The 23,935-nt window shown below is 43.0% G+C and overlaps 2 protein-coding genes across 4 annotated transcripts; one reads left to right on the forward strand and one right to left on the reverse strand.

Annotated features, from left to right (window-relative positions):
- Nucleotides 1–9,280: 9,280 nt before the first annotated feature.
- Nucleotides 9,281–15,194, forward strand: LOC103631685 (probable protein phosphatase 2C 28). 3 transcript variants are annotated; one of them, XM_008652578.3, is made up of 5 exons: nucleotides 9,281–9,648; nucleotides 9,955–10,391; nucleotides 12,823–13,190; nucleotides 13,772–14,008; nucleotides 14,593–15,194. In XM_008652578.3, exons 2-5 carry the CDS (start codon nucleotides 10,070–10,072, stop codon nucleotides 14,863–14,865), a joined length of 1,200 nt encoding a protein of 399 aa, XP_008650800.1. In that variant the 5' UTR covers nucleotides 9,281–9,648; nucleotides 9,955–10,069; the 3' UTR covers nucleotides 14,866–15,194.
- Nucleotides 15,195–16,049: 855 nt separating this feature from the next.
- Nucleotides 16,050–19,418, reverse strand: LOC100275476 (uncharacterized). The gene is given in 3 exon segments (NM_001149540.2): nucleotides 16,050–16,476; nucleotides 17,890–18,250; nucleotides 19,084–19,418. Coding segments are annotated over 3 exon segments (831 nt in total). The 5' UTR covers nucleotides 19,378–19,418; the 3' UTR covers nucleotides 16,050–16,300.
- Nucleotides 19,419–23,935: the final 4,517 nt, after the last annotated feature.

The following is a 23,935-nucleotide window of genomic DNA, read 5'->3' on the forward strand; positions in this document are numbered from 1 at the left end:
CACTAGCTAGCTAGTCCAACCCAGCTCGCGCCTCTCTCTGGGACTGGGAGCCTCGTCTCGTGCATGGCGGCCCCATCAGCGCGGACGAATGCCTGGCTGTCCTGGCCTAATTAATCGCGCAACTAGCCGACTAGTATGCGCCTGTCGGGTGGGGCTGCCGGGGGTTGCTGGGGGTGGACTGGTGGTGGCATTTCCTTTCGCTCCGCGCCAGGCCCGGCCAATCTCCAATCACCCACCCGTAGCGTAGTGCGCCCGCGGGGTCGCACGGACCGGCACCGTGTCGTATCTGCATGCGCAACGGGACAGGCCCTCGGAGGCCCGCCTGCCGCCTCTACTGGCCTGGCCACCCCGCCAGCCTGACCGGCGAACCCGCCGACCAGTCACAACTCACGTAGTACGTACGTGGGGCTCGCTCGCTCAGTCGGCAGTCGCTCTCGTCCGGCCATGTAAAACGTGCGTGCGTTGGAGAGTAGTAGTAGAGACGACTGCGGGTGCGGGACAGGGCGGCGGGCGCGCATGCATGCGAGATGTTCCGGCCGGTTCCTTCCTCGGCCACTGGAGCTGGACCCGGCCTGTGCCCTCTCTGTGTCTTGTTGCCAGCAGGTGTCCAGTGGCCTAGATGGACGGATATGCATGGGTCCTGCTGTCTGTCGTCCTCCTAGTCGCCAGGGACGCTGGCCGGCCGCCGGCCGAGGTGCAGTGCAAGGCTGGAACGGCGGACGACGCTGCTGCAGTGCGGAGAGAAAACCCAGCCGAGCAGAGCACGCGCTCAAGCTCAAGTAACACCGCCTCCGAGCACCAGCTTGCAAACAGAATCGGACAGTGACGCGTGACGACCGGCCGGCTCGTCCTTGCCGCTGCCGCGCGCCACCGTCCATATATAGGCCGTTGTACTGTGTACGAGTATGCGTGTGCGTGTCAACTGTGTGGAGTCTATGAATAGAGGAGCAGTACTGTGTTAGGCGCTGCCTGCCTATAGAGCTACTGCACAGTAGTAGAGTGAGTCTACAGAACATATTCATGCCCGATCACCGTGTGTTGTCACCAGCAGAGAAGTCCGTCCGGCCAAACCGCACGGGACGACGACGACGACACTATGCGCTCGCCTCGAATGTCGTGGCGTGGTCCGTCCGGTGGTCGCGCTCCCCTTCCGTTGGTTGCGTTGCGGCAATGCCAGGCTGGATCGTCCGGGCCGACGAGTACAGCGTTGCATTGCATGCGATCGTCGCGCGCCGTCCACCCCGGCCACCACCTCACGTAGCAGCAGAGCAGACCCAGGCGCATGCAGCTAGCTCGAGCTGCGCTGCGGACAACGTACACAGGCACAGCACGTCAGCTGCGGGATGGGCACGCGCGGTGTGCTGGCTTCAGCTAGCGTGTGATGAGAAAGAAGCAGCAAGCTAGGGGCTGGTCTTTCCTCTCCTTTCCGACAGCTCTTGTGCCTTCCCTTGCATGATTGCATCATCCCCTGTCGACTTGCCGCGGAGGCGGAGCGCTTTTCTGCCGACTTTGCCGTCGAACGATGACGATGATCGACGCTAGTAGAAAAAAAGACAACTCTAAGCATTACGGTGAGATTTAATTTTTACGGACGGTTTCGATATATCAAGAGTCAGTGTTATTTCTAGTTATGATTTCTTAAGAAAGCCGTCTATAGAAATCATATTTCTATGTACGATTCCTTTACAATAATGCCACAAAAATCATTTTTATCCTAATTTTTTGAGTTTTTTTAAGGGAAATTTGGATCCATACCATTAAAAGATCACCACTTTGGATCCATACCATTACTATCTCACTTACATGTGGGTCCACATGAGTCAATGACATGTGGGGTCCATGGTATATATCTAAAGTTTAGATCTTTTAATGGTATAGATCCAATTGTTCCTTTTTTTAAATGACCTCGTATGAAAAAACACTAACATAAAAAATATAGATCTCTAAAAATTATACATTTTTGTAGATGAAAACTATTTTTGCTCTCAAAAACTACATCAAACTTGCCAAATTTAAAATGCAAATTTTGCAAATGACCTCGGATGAGAAAAGTACCAAACTAAGTTGTAAAACTTTAAGTGTTATGAAACTTTGTAGTTGAAAACTTTTTCGTTTGAATTCGTTTACATCTTTAAATAGTCAATTTATACTTGGATTAATTTAATATATGGACAACAAAACTGCAACATAGACACGATGTAAGTGATAGGTAGAGCGACAGAGGAGGCTACATGCGAGGGTGAGGTAGAGAGTTCGATTCCCACTGGCGTGTTTAGCACGCGAAAAATGTCGTGACTTGCGACTTCGATGGAGATGAGCGGACGAGGACCTAGATGAGGTCTCCCCTAATTAAAATATTTTTATTTTTAAAACTCCTTTTATGTTTCCTGGAAAAAATTTTCACTTGTAGTTTTATTACCTTGACCATCAGTGGAAATCGAATTCTATTGACGAGTTTTTAGCCTAACCGCCAGTGCAAATTGATTTCCACATACGTAAGTAATAAAACCACAAGTAAAAATATTTTCTAGAAAACATAAAATGAGTTTTAAAAATAAAAAATATTTTAATCAGGTGAGGCCTCATCCAGTCCCTCGCCCGCCGACCGCTAGTGGAAATTTCACTGGCGGTTCTCAGTTTATTATCTGTACAAATAATTATTTCTACTGATCCTTAGCATGGACGGTTCTGAAAAACGCCTATGCAAATAGGTTTCACAGTTGCCTCTATAGAGATTCTCTGAATTAGTGTGATGTACTATACGCCAGCAGCAGCACCAGCTTAAGACTAACTGCAATGGTGCACTCTACACCCTCCCTCCCCTATTACTATTCATGCGCTAAGGGCAACAGTTGCCCTCTACCACCTGCAACGGCCAGCTCTACTGAGCCCCCTATCGCGCGGTCCCCTTCTCTCTCCCCCTCAATCTAGGGGTTCACTGTTCATCCCCTACGACACTGTGATGTGGGTCCACGAGTAATTGTTAGTAGATAAAAAATTGATAGTAGATATAGAAAATGATATTTTATAGTTGTAGTGGGGTATAGGGGAAGTATTTAGGGGGAACCGCTGCGGGAGATGAAAAAATAGAGGGTGAAATGTTGATGATGTGACGCAAAAAAATAATATAGGGGGAAAAATTTAGAGGGAACCGCTGCGGATAGCCTAACAGCTGCCTCGCTAGTTGATGCCATCATTCATCGATCCATGGCCTGACGCATGCCCTTTCCACACTCGGCAACGACGCATGCATGGATGCAGTGGTGCTGCATGGCGGCAAGAGCCAATGACACGCCGTCGTCCTTAGCGCTCTTGCTTCGGTCTCGGTGGCTGCCACGCAGATCATTGTGCGTTATGTGCTTACGACGCGGTGTTAAGCGATCGACCTGCGCGAGCCTCGGCCGCCGGCCGCCATTGGTGTGGAGCAAGGGATTCTTCTCTATTTCTTCCCTTCTCTCCCTATCACGGGGTGGCCAACGCGCCAGCCAGAATCGCTCACAACAAATAAACACGGAGGTAGAAGATAGACAGTAGATTTAGATAATCAACGCGTCGCCGAAATCATCTGTATTTTAGCCAAAAAAGTGACTAACTGATTGCACAATGGTAACTTGGCCGAGCACACCAGGAAACCTAGGTGCTGGTCTCTATTTATATCAATGATAGACAGTTAAAACTTAGCGAGAAAGTAGAAATAAATAAGAACAAATAGGTACATAAAAGATAATACGTAGTTGCGCAGCTCTAATCTCCTACTATCTAGATAATATAGTTTCTATCTTTAACAACATCTTCTCAATCTGGACGCAGATCGTTTCGAAAAATATTAAAGGACGTAGCAGATAGAGCATGGGTCATAATGTCTGCGACTTGGTCCTTTATAGAGATAACCCGCACATCCAGTTGTCACGTAGCAACACTTTCACGAACAAGATGATAATCGACCTTAACATGTTTGGATCTTCGATGAAAAATCGGATTGGCACATAAATATATGGCACCAATATTGTCACACCATAACACGACCGCTCGAGGTTTTGAAATTCCTAGTTCTTGCAACAAGACTCGGAGCTAGATGAGCTCTGTTATAGTATCTGCAACAGCATTTCATTCAGCCTCTGTATTGGACCTCGAAACTATAGGGTTGTTTGCGTGAACTCCAGGAAATAAGATTAGCACCAAGATAGATGACATATCCTCCTATGGTGCACCTATCATCTGGATTCACCGCCCAATCAGCGTCGGAAAAAGCACAAAGATGTAATGAAGTATGCTTCACAAGACTCGTCCCCATATGTATTGTACTGTGAAGATATATGAGTATCCGTTTGACAGTCATCCAATGATCACTAGTAGGTGGCGCCACAAAATGACACACACGATTGACGGAAAAAGCAACCATATTAAGTTGCATGTGTCAACCAATTCAATCCAAAAGCTTAAGTTGATAGAAAGATATGAGAAATTCACTTATATTATATTCCAACATCCCCTATAGTCGAGCCTCTCTTGGGCCTTAGACATGGAATAGGAGCAGACAACAATTATTTTATTTTAATTACGCTAATCAGTATTCAAACTCATGAACTTTGGCTCTGATACCATGATAACTTGGTCGAACACACTAGGAAACCCAGGTGTCAGGCTCTATTTATACCAATGATAACTTGGAATAGGAGCGAACAACAATTATTTTATTTTAATTGCGCTAATCAGTATTCAAACTCATGAACTTTGGCTCTGATACCATGATAACTTGGCCGACCCACTTTAGCAAGTCACCCTTAACTAGTCTAGCTTAGCCGTGAGCGTCGACACGTGGGCCCCGGATGTTAGTCTCCTTACGCGTGGTGTGGACATTGTCAAGTGGGGCCTATCCACCAGTGGCTTATCCGTGCCTGCCTCTCGTTACTACCACCACCAAGTGGGACCCAAACATCGAGTTCTTCTCCTCCACGGAGTTGGCCAGCATGGTTGTTGCAATCCGTCTAAGTTTGTTGAGATTTTGTTATCCGTCTGAGTTTGTTGAGATTTTGTTGGATCGGTCCTGCCCTGCATCTTTTAATCGTAACTCCGATTTTAATGATTCCCGAACCTACGATCTTGTAGCAACGTGTAGAATAAGATTACGTTGTTTGTTCTTATGCTTTGGTGTAATGTTGTTATATTCATTTTTTTGCTTGATTGTATGTATTGCTACGAGTAGAGACGAGGGGACGAGGAATTTGAATCCCAACTTTTGGGTCAACATCTGTAGTACAAAGTTATCACAAGTAAAAGACAAGTTGTGTCCTTGATTACTCTTCTTTACCTAATAATGTTCATGTTAATCACTGTGACATGCTCAGGTTAATTTGATGGGACCTAACAGATTACCCTAGTTTTGTTCACCTCACACCTTGCAAACAAATGAACTATCGGGTAGGCTTGCTATTGCTCTACCTGGTTTTGAGATTAATGTTATATATGAATTATGACCATGTTCCATTATTACTGTTGGTTTAATTATTGTTCATGATAAGATTATTGTGTTAATTGGAACATGAAGAACCACCCGGGAAAACAGTGCTACCACAAGGGTGGTATGAGACATTCTTGGCTGACTAATTAGGAAAGCTAGTGGAGGACTACCTTACCCAGAAGGGGCAAGGGCGGTAGAGGAGCTACCGGTATAGTGAGGTTCTCGGGTCGATCATGGTGCGATGGCTTTTCGGACGAGGGATTTCTATATCGCCCTTCTCAGAAACCGTAGCGGGTTTTCTGAAGCTAGTGGAACTTTGTAAAGGCCTCGTAGTGCTACCATGCCTCGCCTCCTTGGTAGAGGTGTATGTGATTCATGACCCCATGGCCGATGGTATCATGGCTTGTGGGTAAAGATGCGCAGCCTCTGCAGAGTGTAAAACTGGTATATGAGCCATGCTCATGACCAAGAGCAGATCGGTCACTCAGATGAGTAATTTATGGAATTAAAATTGATCTATCATTTGTGTTTCATTGTGGAATTTATTATTATTTGCGATCTCTTATTTAATTGAGATGACATCTAATTATACTTAGTAACTGCTAATTTTTTTTGACCAACTTATTAAAAGCGATGCTCAACCTTAACCATCTTCTTTCTTAAGCCTTACACTTCACATGAGCTCTCACTGTAAGTGAGCTCATACACATTATTCCCCACAACTTGTTGAGCGATGAACATATGTGAGATCACCCTTGTTATACTCACCTTAGGTCAAGGACAGATACCGTAAAATAAGGAGCATGAAGGATGCCACAATAAGTTCATGAGAGGTCTAAGCCGCCGTCTCCCAATAAATATGTTTGCGGAGGATCATTGTCTTCCTATGATGTAATTATTTAGCTATTTTGTACAGAACTCATATTATATAGTAAATATGTGACATTTATTTATGTACTATGAGTTATCATATGTGCGAGACTTAATTGTAACACATATTTGAGACACGTCCAGACTTACCCTTAAATTCGGATGTGTTAGTCATTTCTCAGCCTACAGTGTTGTTCTATCGTGACACGATTGTGTTGTTTTTTCAAACTATTAGTATATATATTTATAATATTTATTGTTCATATATCACAAACAAACGTCAGCTTCATTAGTTCGGAGGCGCCATTTCTTGCCCAACGACCACGGTTTGACTCCTTCAAGCGCTCTATTTTTGTTCCAATTTATTTCGCTGACTTCACGCTTTAAATCCCTTTACACACCTCCCCCGTACCCGAGTTAGGGTACGCCAAACTAGAAACTATGTTATAGTTCTTTAAACCTTAGATACCTCTAAAAATTTGTTCATACATCCTAACGTATCTAAGCCTTATATTTTATTTACTAGAATCTTTTAAGATACAACTTATTTATTAGGTTGTACTACTTCTGTTTGTTTATATATGACTCTGGTCAATTTAACCTTAAACTAAGGAGCATCATATAAAAAAACTCGGATCATATCTAAACTTAGAGAACCGTGTTAGAGATATTTCTTCGCCAACCTAGGTCTTTTGTTTTTATACTTATCCCTTAGATACCGTTTAGGATCCCTTTAAACTATTTGGGTATACCTGTACATTTTAGGAGGCTGTCGAATACAGACTGGGAATGGATTGAGGAACACTTTGAAAAAAAGATTGAGTAGTTAGAAAGGTAAGCACCTTTTTGTCGGGGGTGTCTTACTCAGTTTTGAATAGCCTATCTATGTACATGATGTCTTTCTTTGCGATTCCTATAGGAGTACTTAAGAGACTTGACTACTTCCGCTCTAGGTTCTTTTAGCAAAGTGATGGTAAAAAACCGAAGCATCGTCTAGCCAAATGGAACATTTTGTGCCAACCCAGAATGTCAATCTCCTTGATTCAGAATGATGTCTCAAACTTAAACAAAATATTATGGAAGCTTAAAACTCCACTAAAAATTAAGATCTTTTTTGGTATTTACGTCGAGGAATAGTCTTGACAAAAGATAACTTGGCCAATTTAGCAGTAAAGTTTGTTGTTTTTGTCACAAATATGAAACGACTAATCATTTATTTTATGAATGTCACTTTGCTTGATCTGTGTGGTTCATCATTTATGCTGCTTCTGGGTTTTCCAGGCCTCGTAGTGTTTCTCACATGTTCGGGTCTCGGTTGTGGGGCATTGGAAAAGACAAAAAGCAACTAGTCCTGTTAGGGGCGAGTGCTACTTGCTGGTCGTTATAGCTTTGCAGCGACCAACTTCACAAGACATGGTTGTTGCGGCATCTCAACACTTGATGCTAGTGGCCAATGATTTTTTATTCAGGCACATAGGTGTCAGTCTAGCCTTAGGATCGATTTTCATCAGTGATTGAGTTGTACCAAGTGGTATTTTCCTTTTTTAGGTTGTGTGCATTCCGTTATGGAGAGGAAGAAAGTGTTTTCAAGATTTTGTATCACCTTGATGTATGGACTTGAAAATTCAATAAAGTTTCATTTATCGAAAACAGTTATCTATGTGGTTGTACATATCATTAGGGTGCGTTTAAAAGTAAGGGTAATGAAAATGACTGAGGGGACTATTCACTATTTAAAATTGAATAGTGAGATATTCTTATAGTAAAGGATTTTAGCGATCCTTCAATTACCCTTTCTCCTAAACAAGCTCTAACAATTAGGGATGAAAACGGTCGGAATCGGTCGGTAAACACTAAAACCATTATCGTTTTCATAATTTTTATCGGAAACCAAATCGAAAACGGTAACTCCGGAAACGGAAACGATATCGGTATTTCGGAAACATCGGAAACGAAAGTTTGGTGCGGAAAATACACCGGTAACGGTCGAAATCTAAAATACGATAGGTAAACATATCAAACTTCATAATACAACAAAGTTGACAAAAGATAACAAAGACCACAAGTTCACAATTCATGATATAATAAGTTCACAAGGATCACAAATTTATAATATAAAAAGTTTACAAAGATCACAAGTTCACAATATAACAAGTTCATAAAGATCACAAGTTCACAGACTCAAAGTTCACAATTCACAATATCCACTCGATCTAGCCGAAATGACATGCTTACTTATGAGATATTTTTTCCTCACATAAAGAGTTTTTCACAACCTCACAGAAAAACCCTAAAACCTAGTGTGTGGAAAAGACCAAATTATTAATCTCAACTGCCTTCCAATACCATCTATCCCAAAAAAATCTTAAGCCGTCCAAAAAATACAAAAAAATAATCCTTATCTAGAGACGTACAGGTGATGCGAAAAATTACATGCTGGAAAATTCCGAGACACAAATCCGGTAATTTCCGACAAAAACCGGTAACCGAAGGAAACGGTCGGTAAAACACCACGCTGATTTCGATACCGATTCCGATAGAAAATTCCGAAAATCGATTCCGTTTTCGAAAAATACCGTTACCGATGAATCCGATCGAAAAATTTCGAAATCGGTTTCCGGAATACCGAAAAATTCCGAAACCGTTTTCATCCCTACTAACAATCTCTTAAAAGATCTAAGTTTTCAAAGTATTAAGGGGGTGTTTGAATGTAATAGAGCTAATAATTAGTTGGCTAAAAAAATACTAGTGAAATTAGCTAACTAATAAATAGATAGCTAAATATTAACTAATTTATTAAAAATAGCTAATTGCTAAACTAGTATTTAGGATGTTTGGATGTCTCTAACTAATTTTAATATAAACTATTAACTTTAATGTATTCAAACACCTCGTAAGATTATCTTAATTAAATTATACCTATAGCCGTATAAAATAAATACAAGGAAGTTTGAAATAAAAAATGCGATGATGTTAAGGTAGAGACAGCGGCGTGCCTCGGAGAAAGCTTGAGTGCATACTAGTCTCTGCATCAGAGTAGTGGCCTCCGAGCTGCTCTTCAACACACAGATTCGGCAGAGCCTGCCGAGAGAGAGTGAAAAGAGAGGGAGCGCGCTCAAGGTGTGGCGCAAGGAGATTTTTCTTTTATCCAGCTTCTTAGCATGATTCTCTTTGATCCCGGAGAGCAGCCACCGGTCCAACTAGTCCTTGCTGTTGGTCTGCCGGAACTTTTGATTGCTCTCCAGATCTGAGGCACCTGCTGGGTGGATTCCAGGAACCCGAGCACGAAGTTGACAGGTGAGTTCTCAGGGAAAAAGGTGAGCCCCTTTTTTTCTCTCCCTCCCCATCCGTCCACCATTGCCAAACTGTCCGTCCGCCTACACTGGACGAACAATAGTAATCGTGTAGTCTTAGCTCCGATTGTTAAGCTTCAACTGTTACCTATTGTCCCTTGATCTGTTTCTGCCGCCTACACTGGACGACGCTTCATGCATACGAGATGATGAGTTGGCCGCAAGTTTTCTTTGATCCCAGCATAGGATCCACCAGCTCACGCGCACACAAAAACTATTGACTTTTTAACTCGCTTTGGTTTTATTGGATCTGTTGTTTCGGTTGCGCAGGGGAGGAAGGAAGAGGCTGAAAGGGCGGTGGAGAGAGAAAGACTATAAGGGCGAGCTGAGTCCCTTGAGGATGCCGTCAAGAAACCGCGTGGAGAGGAGGGCGATGAGATGAGGGATGCTGGCCGCGGTGATGGACTACTTCAGCTCCTGCTGGGGCCCGCGATCGGGCGCCGGGCACCGGGGCAAGGGCTCCGACGCCGCCGGCCGGCAGGACGGTCTCCTCTGGTACAAGGACGCCGGCCAGCTCGTCACTGGGGAGTTCTCCATGGCCGTGGTGCAGGCCAACCAGCTCCTCGAGGACCAGAGCCAAGTAGAGTCCGGATCGCTCTCCCTGGCTGACCCGGGCCCACAGGGCACCTTCGTCGGCGTCTATGATGGCCATGGCGGCCCGGAGACGTCCCGGTTCATCAATGACCACCTCTTCAACCATCTCAGAAGTAAGGACTCGATATGTCAAAGTTACCGCTGATGATTCCTCTTTTTTTTAGCTTAGGGCTTGTTTGGGAGTAAAGTATTTTTACAGTTTTTAGACAATACCATGTTTTTTTAGTAATGCCATAAGTTGTTTGGTTGCATTCCTGAAAACTATGTTTTCAAAACCATGGTATTCTAGATACCATTGTGTTTTTTTGGAGTATTGGAAACTCCAACCCAAAGTTTTCATGACATTATGACTATGTCTAATACCATGATTTACAATGTTTTATCCAAATAATGTTTCTAAAAAACATGGTATTTTTAGCTGGCCAAAACTACGGTATTGTCAGACAATTGCAAAGTATATGCAAAGTATAGTATTGTAAAACCATAGTTTTGAGAAACATTGTTGCCTAACAGGCCCTTAGTTTTAGAGATACTTGAAAGATTGAGTATAATGCGGGATTTAGAGTTACTTGAAAGAATGAGTATAATGCGGGGGATGTATTGCATTGAGCCTTTAAGGTGAATATATAGGAGTACATGACTTGGAGGGCAAACAGTCTATCCTAGAGATAAGGAAGGTTATCCTGAGATTACAATCAACACTAAACTAATCATATCTTGAGTTGTCTAATATACTCTAACATCCCCCGCAGTCATAGCGGTAGCAACACGAACTGACAAACTGGTTAACAATGGAGATCCCCTCCCCCCCTCCCCCGTAGTCGGAACGCGGTGCGAATGCTTCGGCTGGAGTAGCCCATACAAATGGTAGCCCCTTAGTGCCGAAGTAGCAGAGGTGGAGGTGGACGTGGTCGAAGCCGTGGAGGAGGGCACAGATCCTAAGTGTCAACGAAGGCACATGAGTGCACAAAATCAGCAACTTCTTGCCAGGCATGTTTAGTGGGACGATGAACCGGCTGGATGGCGATGGAGATGGTGCAGCTAAAGAGTGCAACTTGTCTTCCTTCAGCAACATCGGAGGCGGTGTCCGCGAGCTTGCGGCGATGAGCGCGGACTCGGATCGATGGTCAGCGTGATGAGGACCGGCAACACGGATGGCGCCACCGCCTAAAGAAGGTGGCGACACCGGCAGTGGTGGCTTGAAGCCTTGAACATGAGTGTCGACGCTACAGCCGGGAGGCGCAGCGACAACCTCGTCTCGGGAGTGTCGACGACGATGCGGCGACTAACGGCAGTGCGACGCAAATCAATCTTACATCGGGAAAACAACAGTAGACAGTCAAAAACCTTCGGGGTACAATCTCGACTGCACCTAGCTGGCCCCCTACCACCTCATATCCTTGTCTCTTCCTGTCGGTGGATAGAGAGAAAATGAGAAAGTGGGAACAAAGGGGCGAGGCCCGCCCGCATGACATAGCTTGATGGGGTGGCGTGCAGCTCGAGTGGCACCTCTACTCTGGCCACACGGGCCACTTTTTTAAAGGTGTCGCCTAGGCGTCCAGGTGCCCAAAAAAATTCTAGGTACCTTGCTCGCCTAGTCGTCCAGACGGCGGTCTAACGCCTTGTCTCGCCATACAACTTTAAGAACCATGCAGACGGCAACCCGACGAAGCGACGACCCCAACAAGCCCCCCTCGCAGTTGCGACCTCGCGCTTGACGGCAGCGGCAGAGCGGCGATGAGCTGATGAGGAAGGAGGGGAGCAGGCCCGACGTTGGCGCATAGGAGAGGACCAACAACGTCCACATGGCAGTGTGGTGCCTGACGAGGACTGCGAGTGGCGCTGCCATGTGTCGGCCACGAGAAGAGGTAGACCCCATTGCTGCTTCTTGACCACGACGGGCACGATGGATCAGAAGGATCGTCCGCGCATCCTATGAGGGCGCTGCCCCGATGAAGATCTATCTCCCCGAGGGCGGCATGAGGGCAACAAAAGCCGGAGGTCTTGGGTTTCAACCTAGACTCGCATTACCATTAAAGATTGGGTATAATGCGTGGGATATATTGCATTGAGGCTCTAAGGTGAATATATAGGAGTACATGGCTTGGAGGGCAAGCAACTTATCCTAGGGATAAAGGTTATCATGGGATTACAATCAATCCTAAACTAACCATATCCAGAGTTGTCTAATATACTCTAACAGTTCTGATGATGAAGCAATGAATCAATGATCAAAGTCCCAACTTTTTCTTGTGTTGCTTTGATTATAGGTGTCATTTCTATGACTATTAGCATGATGGTGATGTTGACTCTGTTTCAAAAAGTGTCTTTGTACTTATTGCCTTCAGAATTGAAATGATAATTGGTTTGGTAGATCTGATTGTAAACATGCATATGATGATCGGGTAGGATGGCAATTGGACTTGTATTAAGGTTATCCCAGAAAAATAAAACACTGATTTATTTAATTATCTAGCTTGTTACATTACTACTCTTAGCTTTCTTAATCTGTTCGGTGTATTAAAACTATTTAGTGTTTTCCAGGGTTTGCAACTGAGCACAAGTTTATGTCAGCGGACGTGATCCGGAAAGCTTTCCAAGCAACTGAGGAGGGCTTTCTTTCTCTAGTCAGCAAGGAATGGTCTTTGAAGCCTCAGATTGCTTCAGTGGGCTCCTGCTGCCTTGTTGGTGTAATCTGTGCTGGGACTCTCTATGTTGCAAACGTGGGCGACTCACGTGCAGTTCTTGGAAGGCTTGTTAAGGCAACTGGAGAGGTTGTGGCCATGCAGTTGTCATCGGAGCACAATGCGTGCTATGAGGAAGTTAGACAAGAACTGCAGTCATCACATCCTGACGATCCACATATTGTGGTTCTCAAACACAATGTTTGGCGAGTGAAGGGTCTCATCCAGGTAGACAAAAATATGTACTCTGGATCAGATTGCTAATTTGTTACTCTATGGTGTACACACGTCTAGCCAATTAGTCTTTGATTTTTATTTTATTTTTATGTCATCTATTGCTCTTGTCATAGTCCCACTTTCCTCTTTGTGGGGAACGGATAATGACTTTTATACGTGCATTATTTCTCATAAGTTAGGTATCAGGTAAGTTCTCATTTCTAGAGCTAAAGTTGTCTGCACACTTTATAGTTATGTCATCATAGGGTCCATCATCAGCTGTCAATAATCAGTGTGATACTTCATACTTGTCATATACCTCAAAATTTATGTGGATGCTAAGATGTAACTTGTGGTGCAATATACTATGCTACTCGCTAACACTATCACTCCTCCCCCTTAACCCTCATTGTGCAGCCTTTCACTTTAATGAAAGGTGAAGGTGAGTGCACCAACCATATCTAGGAGCAATGATGTATTTAGTGCTGCTATTGTTTATTTCTTCACAAAACCATCAAGCTAGCTTGCACCCTCAGTAGTCTTGTCAGCATACTTTATGTGATATTATTTATGAGGTGAGGTCATTTCTGCAGATCTCAAGATCTATTGGAGATGTATATCTAAAGAAACCAGAGTACAACAGAGAACCACTTCACAGCAAGTTTCGGCTTCGAGAAACCTTCCAGAGGCCGATCCTTAGTTCTGAACCTCAAATTACTGAACATCGAATACAGCCGAACGATCAATTTGTTATATTTGCTTCTGATGGTCTATGGGAGCACCTCAGCAATAAGGAAGCAGTTGACCTTGTCCAAAGTAGTCCCCGAAATGTATGTTTTCTTCTCTGGCACTACAATTTCTATGAGTTGAAATCCACTTTTCTTTTGAGGCTTGATACCATTCCATCTAATTGGCTCTTTGATGAATATATCCTGTGTATGGATAGCAGTTCTTTTAAATTGATAGAATGATGTTTTTTTTGTGCAGTAGTGAAATATATAAAATAGTTTGCAGATTCGGCTTTTCTACCGCTACAGTTGAATGAATCGAGTCAAACTGGAACGTTTGAATGAAATAGATAATTAAAATGTGGATGTAACTCGCAACGTATGGCATACAAGCTATTACATAATCTGGATCGCTAAGCTTAAGCATACCTAATGCCTGTGAAAGTATAGTTGATTTGGACAATTTCACAACGCTTGATTGTTCTGTGCTGTTAAACATACCCTTCAGTGATTTGACTAGTTTGTTCTTAGTCACTATCGCATTATAATACCTTAAAGTTTCGGTTTTTTAAGGTGGCGCCCTTAAAGTTTCTAACCGTCTGTCTGTCAGCATGTTTCCCATATCCTTGATTTTCTAGTGTTCGTTTATTCACTTCCTCTGAACCTGTAATTCCCTTTCCCCTCAGGGAATCGCTCGGAGGCTAGTGAAAGCCGCGATGCAAGAAGCTGCCAAGAAGAGGGAGATGAGATACTCAGACCTCAAGAAGATCGACCGTGGTGTGAGAAGGCATTTCCACGACGATATAACTGTCGTCGTGGTATTCCTCGATTCGGATGCCATGAGCAAAGCTAGCTGGAGCAAAAGCCCCTCGGTTTCTCTCCGAGGGGGCGGTGTCGCCCTCCCTGCGAAGTCCCTCGCACCTTTCTCAGCTCCGGCACGGCTGAACAGCACCTACTGAAGTTGCTACCACTCTTGAAAGGAAGAACACAGTGCAGATCTGCAGTGGTGAGAGAGAGAGAAAACAGCAACCAAGTGTAGCGTTACAGTTACACCTGCTGTGTTGTTGCTCTTTGCAAAACTACTGTCTAGACTCCGCCTGGTAATTAGTGTACTGATAGCGAGGTAAAAAAGTTAGATTATTTGTTAGCGACACACATCCTTTCACCTTCTCTTCTCTCCCTCGATTCCTATCCCTTTTCTCTTCATCCTTGAGAGAACAGGTGGTTGTAAATTGTTCAGAACATGTTTTCCCTTATAGTCCATCATATCCCGCTTTTTTCGTGTTGATATGAAGGGTGGCAGCATCACCGCTCGAGATAATGTTTGCGGGGCGCATGATTTGACCAGTTCCGATCAAAGCTATTGGTGATGTATTGTAGCAGCACGTTGCTCTCAACGAGGTAAGCACTGAGCTGCAGGGTTTCCTTTTCTCTTGACATTTTTTTAATGGAAGATCTGGACGCGTGGCTTGCCCGTTCATAGGTGGACCCGGTTCGTGATTTCACCGAGAACAGGTAGCAGCGTCAGTGATTTGACATCTAAGGAACAATAATCACACGGTTCCCACCGATTCAGCGACCCTGATGGCTCGTGGTCGTGGCTATGGAAAAATGCATACTTACTCGATATCAATTTTTAGTTTTTTTTATGAATAAATAAGATACAGAATCTACTATATAAATTTGTATTATTGTTTTTAGCATTGATCTTATAAATATTCATAAAAAGATAAAATTTTAAATTTATCATATATATCTTCTCAAATATAAAATTCAGAATGGATTTAGATATTTTTCACCTTTTTCGTTGTGGGAAGCAAATAATAAAGACAATTCATGCAAAATTGTATAACATAGAAAACATTAACACCAAACTTTGTATATATTTATTTTAAAATATCAAATTTATCCCCGTCAGCCTGCCAGGTCAGCGCACGACACGAAGTGAAGCTGTTTTGCTGACGGCATGGGGCTTTGCTGTCTCATGTGAGTATGGGACAGTGATCCACAAAGAGTAAGGATCAGCTCAATCCAAAGTCAATATATGTTCCTTATACAAAAAGTAGAGGTAGAGGTGTTCCCATACGCTATGTGTATTTTGAAAAAAAAAACAGGAGGCTACGATATTCCAGACTCCAGAGTATTAATCCAAGAATTCTCATTCCACATTCTGCAATCGATACAAACTTTCTTCTGAAAGATTGGGATTGGGGTTGAGAGAACTAGATACAAGTGATCTTTATAAGGGACAGAGATGTCCATGTATTGTTTGCTATACACAGCTGCTTGCACCTTGAGCGGAAAATAAGCATTTCCCTGACCCTTTGAAGTTTGAACACGAACCATTTCAGTTACTTACATGCCATGATCAGGATGACAGCTTGATTTCAGATCCTACCTAACAAACAGTGATACCAACAACTGGGAGAACAGAATAAATTCACTGACAACGACGGCGGGGGAGTGGATGCCTAGAAAGGGCACGATATCAACCTGCAGGAAATTTTCCACTGCAGATCCGACAGTTGCACCAGCTGCAAGTCCCCCGACAGTGATCAATGCAGCCTTACCTGGACAGGACCACAGAAAATGTTGATTGCATGCTAAATGTATGCATGAATATTGGTACAAGAGCAGCATTAACCTAATTGTTGAACAAGGTTTCCTCTCATAAACAAACAATGCCATAATAAGCACAAAAGCAGGTAGGGGGTTTCTAGACTTATATGCCAGCGAAATCCACATGGTCACCCATTGTCAGCACTCTATCTACACATGTAGTTCATAATCAATTTGCTAAAGGATTATTGATATGTGTAGCTCTTTATACCAGAAAGCTGGCATAGTTTCTATTACCTTAACTGAATATCTGTATATATGTTTCTGAGGCCTAATACTGTGTGCACCATTAAGATTAGCTAATTTTTATTTTTCCACTTCTATATTGCAGATGTCGCGAAAGGGTCTCTAACTGAGTTGGTTAGGTGGTCTGAGTAACACTCATTAGGTCCTGATTTCGAATACCAGTGGGAGCGAATTTCAGGCTGAGATTAAACTTTCGTGACCTTTCTCGGTCGCGGCTCCGATTGAGCTTCTTCTTAATATATAATATTGTGGGGGCGGTCTTTCTCCTACCGGCCGAGTTTTTTTTTATATTGCCGATGCCTGAATTTTAAGATAATTTTAGGCAATATTCTTGTACAACTAACTAGTACAAGCAAATTGTTACTTTTGTGATTTACTATTTGTATTTGTCTCGCAATATATCAATTTTGTCCTTGTCTGACTAGGAACAATTGTTAATTGTCTTTGTGCCAACACAAGTCAGAATTTGTCAGGGTTGTGGTTTTGTCTAACAGTTCTTTTAATTCTCGGAACCGAAAATCACAGATTATGACTGCATAAATTGCAATGAACTAATGTTGCAATTTTACTATAAAATCTGTGGAATAACTGTTGCCTGAAAGGAACCTAAAATCCAGGCACCGGAATTCTAGCAAGTCCCCACCACTATAGCCAACAAGGATTAAGTGGTAGATCTAGGTGGCACCTTTCTTAGTAGTGCTGTGGTAGAATCTATGTTTTGTTACTATATTAGAAACAAAGTGTCTCCAATAATTAAATGGTTGATAAGAAGTATTAGTTTTTTTAAAAAAACTATCACGACAAAACTGTTTCAAAAAGCAAGAGGTAATATAGGTTTCATATATGATGAACAATGCACAACTTACGATATGGGCTACACAGTATTGCATCAGGGTATTGCCAAAGGTGAATGATGTGATCGGCAGGGCAATATCACAGTTGCTAGGAATTGGGGACCATTGCAGCTTCAACCTTAAAGGAACATTCTTATACTTCTACAGTAAGAATTGTGCAGGTTTAAAAACAGTGGCGTATAGGTTCCAAAACTGATGGCCAAATGTACCAACATAAAGCACTGGAGAACATAACTAAAGGATAAGAGTGGTGGATCAAATTACCTAAGTTCATATTTTTCTTTGCCAGGAAATACAGTGATGCACCAAATCCTGTTGCTAGGATAAAACCTGGGACATCAGGGCTAGTGTATGCAGATGGCAAAGATGTCGAGCTTCCACTAGCATACGTGAAAACCATTAGTGCACCATAAACACAAGACTGGATGCCCAAGCTACTCGAAGATGGAGTCTCGAATGTAATAGGTGCATTCTTCATGGTTGCCTGCATCCACTGTGGGACTGCCCCAGCTCCTGCACTCTTTACAGGTTTAACATCAGCATAGCGGATGCTGTTATTAGCAACCTTTCCAGCCCTCCGCTGTGATAAGCTCTGCATAAGCAACATGTCATAGGCTGCTTCGACCTGAAATGAAGAAGGAAATGGGAGTCAAATATGGCAACAGGGAAGCGTGTGAGATTGGATGCTTGAGAAACAGCCGTAACTACTTGTAAAACTGTCTTGAAATAGACAGTTCAGAAATCACTAAAGGGTCTGAGGAACAGCCACAAGCAAGTGTAGTTATCAAGAGTATGACTTGCAGAAGAAAACAAGGAAATAGAGCTAGTTTATCGGAACAAGGAAGGGTATAAATAAATTTCATAAAAAATAACAGCAAGACAGATAAAAAAAATGAGCACTAGGAACATGAGAAAACAAAGTTCTCAACATTTTTTACTCCATTTTCCAATCCTACGGAACAGGCTACTACCTCAGTATGGTAATACATAAATGATTGTGAGATCATCTCCACCATAGATATGCAAAGACCAAAGGGCTAAGCTAACGCACTGCATAGCCTTTTCACCCACTATATAACCTTAGATCACGCATGATGCATCCAACATCCAAGGTGCACGAACCAATGATCAGCCAGTCCTTTGCCAACTTAATAAGCTGTATAAGTAAATTCATCATCCTTACCCTCTACTGTATTACGAATTGCGTTCATAAACAAAAATTTGCTTCTGCATTTGGAAAGTCCTGGTATAGAATATATGACAACAATCCCTGTTCTCACACATTCCCGATTGATCCAGGCGGCTTCTTAATAGTTAAATACTAAATCAGCAACTTGAATCGGAGGTACCAAGAACGTAATAAAGAATCGCTTCGCTTTATTCCCCTGAGCGGCTGAGCTCAACAAAAGGCGGGCGCGAATGGAATAATAATGAGTAGAGGGGAAGAGTCTTGGGCACCTGGGCAACGGCGTCCTGGTCATCCTTGCAGGAGGCCAGGACGGAGTTCTTAGCGCGCAGGATTTCGTCGAAGGACGCGCCCTCAGCGACGCCGAGCAGCTTCAGCGCGCCCTCCACCGTCATCTCGAACGGCGCCGGTGAGGAGTCGTCCGCGCGGGAGGCCGACAGGCGCGGCGGCCTCCACCGCGAGCGCGGGAACGCGCAGCACCGCCCCGAGGCCAAGGCCGCGTGCCCCCGGAGCAGGGGAGTGCCGCCCCCGCCGCCGCTGAGGGAGAGGGCCGTCGCCGTGGCCATTATTTCTCTTCGGCTCCGCTTGCGTGGAGAGCCGCTAGTCTGGCGTGCGTGTGCCTGCGCGTCGGTTTCTGCCGTCGCGAGTGATTTTTTTTTTCAAGGCCCTCTCCTGACGGGAAAATTTTGGGCCTTTTTCGGCAGGAAGTTTGGATAAGCTTTCCCAGTTCCAAGACGGGCCATCATTTTATTCTCCCCTAATAATTGCCTTTGGATGCCACACGGAAATATTCTTCTCCTTAAAAACTGAATTTCGAATTTCTTCTTGAGCAGGTTTAGGCCCCGTTTCAATCTCATGGGATAAAATTTAGCTTCCTGCTAAACTTTAGCTATATGAATTGAAGTGCTAAAGTTTAGTTTCAATTACCACCATTAGCTCTCCTGTTTAGATTACAAATGGCTAAAAGTAGCTAAAAAAAGCTGCTAAACTTTATCTCGCGAGATTGAAACATGGCCTTAATAATATAGAGCATAGTAAGCTTTATGATATTACCATATCACATATAGTCAACTAAAAACCTACTCATATAATAACTCTTTTATAATGTAAGTTGCACATTTAATATTTGGTCTACTTCTCTCTTACAAAGAGTCTTGAAGTCCATGAGCAACTCACTCTGAGCTGGCTACTGGTGATCACCTCGCTTTTCCTTTATACACTTCTCTTTCTTTCACGTCACCATAAACCTAACATGATAAGTCCACCATCATCAGCTTATTATACTTAGGCCATGTTTAGGATAGCTTCAGCATCAAAACTTTTGGTGGAGTTGGTGGAGCGGGTCATTCGGTGCTCCAGAAAATCATGGATCTAGAGTTGTAAACCTTTATAAGACATTTAGATAAATTATTTTGTTTATTATTTAGATTAAAAGTTTTTTTAAAATTAATTAAATTGATATTGTAAATTATAGCTTCACACTGAAGCTGGAACCTAGAGCCATCCCAACACCCCTTACACTTAGTTAACTCAGGATAATGTAATAACAACATTTAAATAATGTTGATATGATTTGCTAGAAATGTGCAACATAAACCGCAACAATGGTGATATAAAATACAGTATGTGATTCTAAACTAAATTTTGGTAAAGCGACAAAAAATGGTATGATGTTATTTTGTGATATGGGGAAGTTTATAATATGAGATGAGAATTGGCATACTTCATCCATCCATGAATATAACACACATTTTGAGTGGAGAGAAGACAAATTTTAACCAACAGTTACATAACTTATGTGATCAAAATTAAATTCTGGTCCAATCGTGTGGACCAGCATGTGTTCGTTGCACTGATTGGTTCCCTTGAACTGATTGTCGTCTTTTCCGAGTCGATAATAAGTAAATTTTCTACTACTATAAAGCATCAATTTCCATCATCATCGTTTCCACCATTGTCGTGTGTCGCATGTGAAGAGTGTGCATCATGTCTACCCCTCCCCATGTAATAGGCTACCACAATCGACTCGAGCAACCTACGTGATGCCCTCTCCGTGTCACCACCTCTCCTCCCACGCCCACAAAAGTGCAATAGTGCACCACCCCATCGCCTCACCGCGCACTCACCACTGCATCCACACCACCATATGTTGCAACTGTGGGTTGTCATATTGTATCCTCCGCTACACCACCATGGGTGGTCATCTCGTATCCCCCGTTACACCACCCCATGGTGGTTGTGTCATCGTCATCTCCTCCATAGTTTGTCAAGCATTTCGCAACGTTGGTATCGGTAACACCACCGCTGCCACCCGTTGTATTCGATGAGGATGAGGGTGAGGACAACTGAACCATCTGGGTTGCCGACAACGCTTAAGAAGAAGGGGAATGCAAGGATGGCAGCAGGGGGCCACAACATGTCAGATGAACCTGAGGTCGGTCAATTGACCACAACTGTAGTGTCATAGAGAAAGAGGAGTTTGTCGTGGAGCGGTGGAATCTAAGGTTGGCAGGGCGTACGTGCGGCGCGCGCGCTCGAGCGACGACGGCTTCGCTGGTTCGCATGACCACACAAGAGGAAGAAGGCGGACTGGGTGGCTGATAAGCGGGGCCCTGATGTCATCTTAAGAGGAAGGGAATATGGAGGCCGGATGGACCTTTTCTGTTTTGGTCCATATAGAAGGGAAGGATTCAGGTGGCCTGCAGAGGTAGGGGAAAAGCGGACCTGGTAGACGGGCCTTCAACCCAGGCAAATTGACTGGTGAGATTTTTATTTTAATTTTTTCCAGACTTTATTTTAATAACACCACTATCGCAAAACAGTGACGTTAGGTATAAATTTGTGAACTCTTCTATACGCGAGTGGAAGTGAGTATGTACATAAGAGAATTTCCAACAATGCCTTAAATCAATGCCCTATCTGATAGTCACCAAGAGAGGGTGAATAGGAGACGCCCGAAAATACAACTTAAACATAAAAACTTGAATCTTGATTAAGTGTCAGTGTAATATGCAAGATCCAAGAAAGTGAAGGAGATAAATGAGTTATTGTACTTTATTGCTCTTTAGATGCAGAATTAGACTTAGAGCAATATTACGAGCATGATCAAGAATTTAGAGAAAGAATAAATCACAAGAAAGTTGAGGTGGTAGTGAAGGACAAATATTTCTGTGATATTTCTATTGTGAGACCTGGTCCGAAGGACACTGTCCAGCACCCAGAGAAAGATGAGGTGGTGGTTTTCTAGAGGTTTATGAGGGCTGGACTTTAGTTTCCTCTTCACAAGATGTGGGTGAATGTTTGGAAGAAGTTTGATATTTATCTTCATCAACTAACCCCAAATGCCCTGATGAGGATGGGAATTTTTATATGGGCAGTGAGGAGCCAGGGTGTGGAGCCAAATGCTGGCTACTTTTGCAACATTCATGAACTCCATTACTAGATGAAGGATACTAGGAAGGAGAAACTTCATAACAACTTTGGTTGCTACACCTTCGCATACAGGAAGGATGCCCTGTTCTCTGCCTTGGCGTACCGAAGCAAATGTCCACCTTCTTAGACAAAGGAATGGTTTTATGTGAATAATGATTTAGAGAAGAGGGGATATATTAAGCGGGTCATTCAAAGACCCGTGGTGTCTCGCTTCAGCATAAATAGGCAGGCAATCGTGATGACCGATGAAGCTCAGGCTTGTCTGGTAACTTTCAATGTTGTGTGCAGCTATATAGGCACAAGGGATTTAGTCCAGAAGCACATAGCCTTTTGGGTGTGACCACTTGTGAATCAGTGGGAAATGCTGAAGGTGAAAGAAGGTAGCCCATCTAAGCAAGTGGCGAAGAAGGGTGGTTTGGTGAATCTAAATTACACGTACGTATACAGAAATTGGCTCTGTGAACCAGATGACGAATGACTAGAGGCCATTGAATCAACATGCAACAAAATTTTGGGTAATTATAAAAAAATAAGACTAAGCCTTGATCATTACTTTTGGGGCCGGAGGCAAGAGAAGACTGAATCGAGGTTTTGATGCTATTGGGTTTGTTTACCAGGACTATTCCTTCCCGATACAAGGTAAAAGGGAAGAAGAGAAAGGATTTCGTCAAATCGATTGAAAGCTTATTACAAAGAGAGGGCAGCAGTGATTGAACCAAAGTTGTCTGTGGTTGATACTTCTGTTGAGAAAACCATTACCCTGACCACACCAGTCGTTGAGCCAAAGGTTAGCTCTCGCGTTTTTACGAAGGTAATGACTAGTTGGTGTTTTGATGAACTAAATGGATTTTTGTTAAAATGGTTTTTTTGTAATGTTTTATTTCTGATACAGGAGGAGGAGAAAAGTGATGAAGAAGTTGTTGAGGTGCCTATTCAAAATGAGGTGCCCCTAGCCAGTTTGCAGCTAGGGTCAAAGCCAGAGGCACAATCGAAGCCTAAATCGTCCTTTAAGGGCACACCTCGAAAGGGTAAGGTGTATCCGTTATTTATGTGTGCAAATTTATGTCTCATATTTCTGTGTATAAACTTATAGTATGACAAGGACTTAGGGGAAGAACCTGGAGCAGGATGATTTTTAGCTTAAATTATTATGCTATGTGTGGTTGAAGTTTATGAACTACCAGTGTGCTTGTGCAATTATGCGTGTCTACTTAATTAATTACACATTAATATTAACTTGTTACATGTTTTTATAGACCTATTATCAATCTATTGTTATGTATTTATGTTACTCACTAGGTATATGTCTGTGTGTTGCTACAAAATCAACATATTTTATTAATATACATTGAGATCAACATACTTTATTAAGATACATTAAGATTGTGAATGCAAGTGTGAATGTGAATATTGACTTACCTACTTACATAGTGGTTGCATGCTTGCAGTGAATAGATGCAACGATACTACAAAAATAAATAGGAAAGCAAGTGCTAGGTTGTTGGCTTAAAAGCTAAACTGAAATTAAAATTAATAGCGTCTGAAGAAATTATTTTGCAGCTCGAGACAAAATAAATGTTGCGACCTAATAGAGAGTAGCCTCACAAATACAACAACAAACTACTAGTAAATTGTATCATAGACGAACATACCAAGCTACTTCTATTGTTGACAATCTAAAAACAGAGCCAA

The sequence above is a fragment of the Zea mays genome, chromosome 1 (assembly GCF_902167145.1).
Source record: "Zea mays cultivar B73 chromosome 1, Zm-B73-REFERENCE-NAM-5.0, whole genome shotgun sequence".
In the NCBI taxonomy this organism is placed as follows: domain Eukaryota; kingdom Viridiplantae; phylum Streptophyta; class Magnoliopsida; order Poales; family Poaceae; genus Zea; species Zea mays.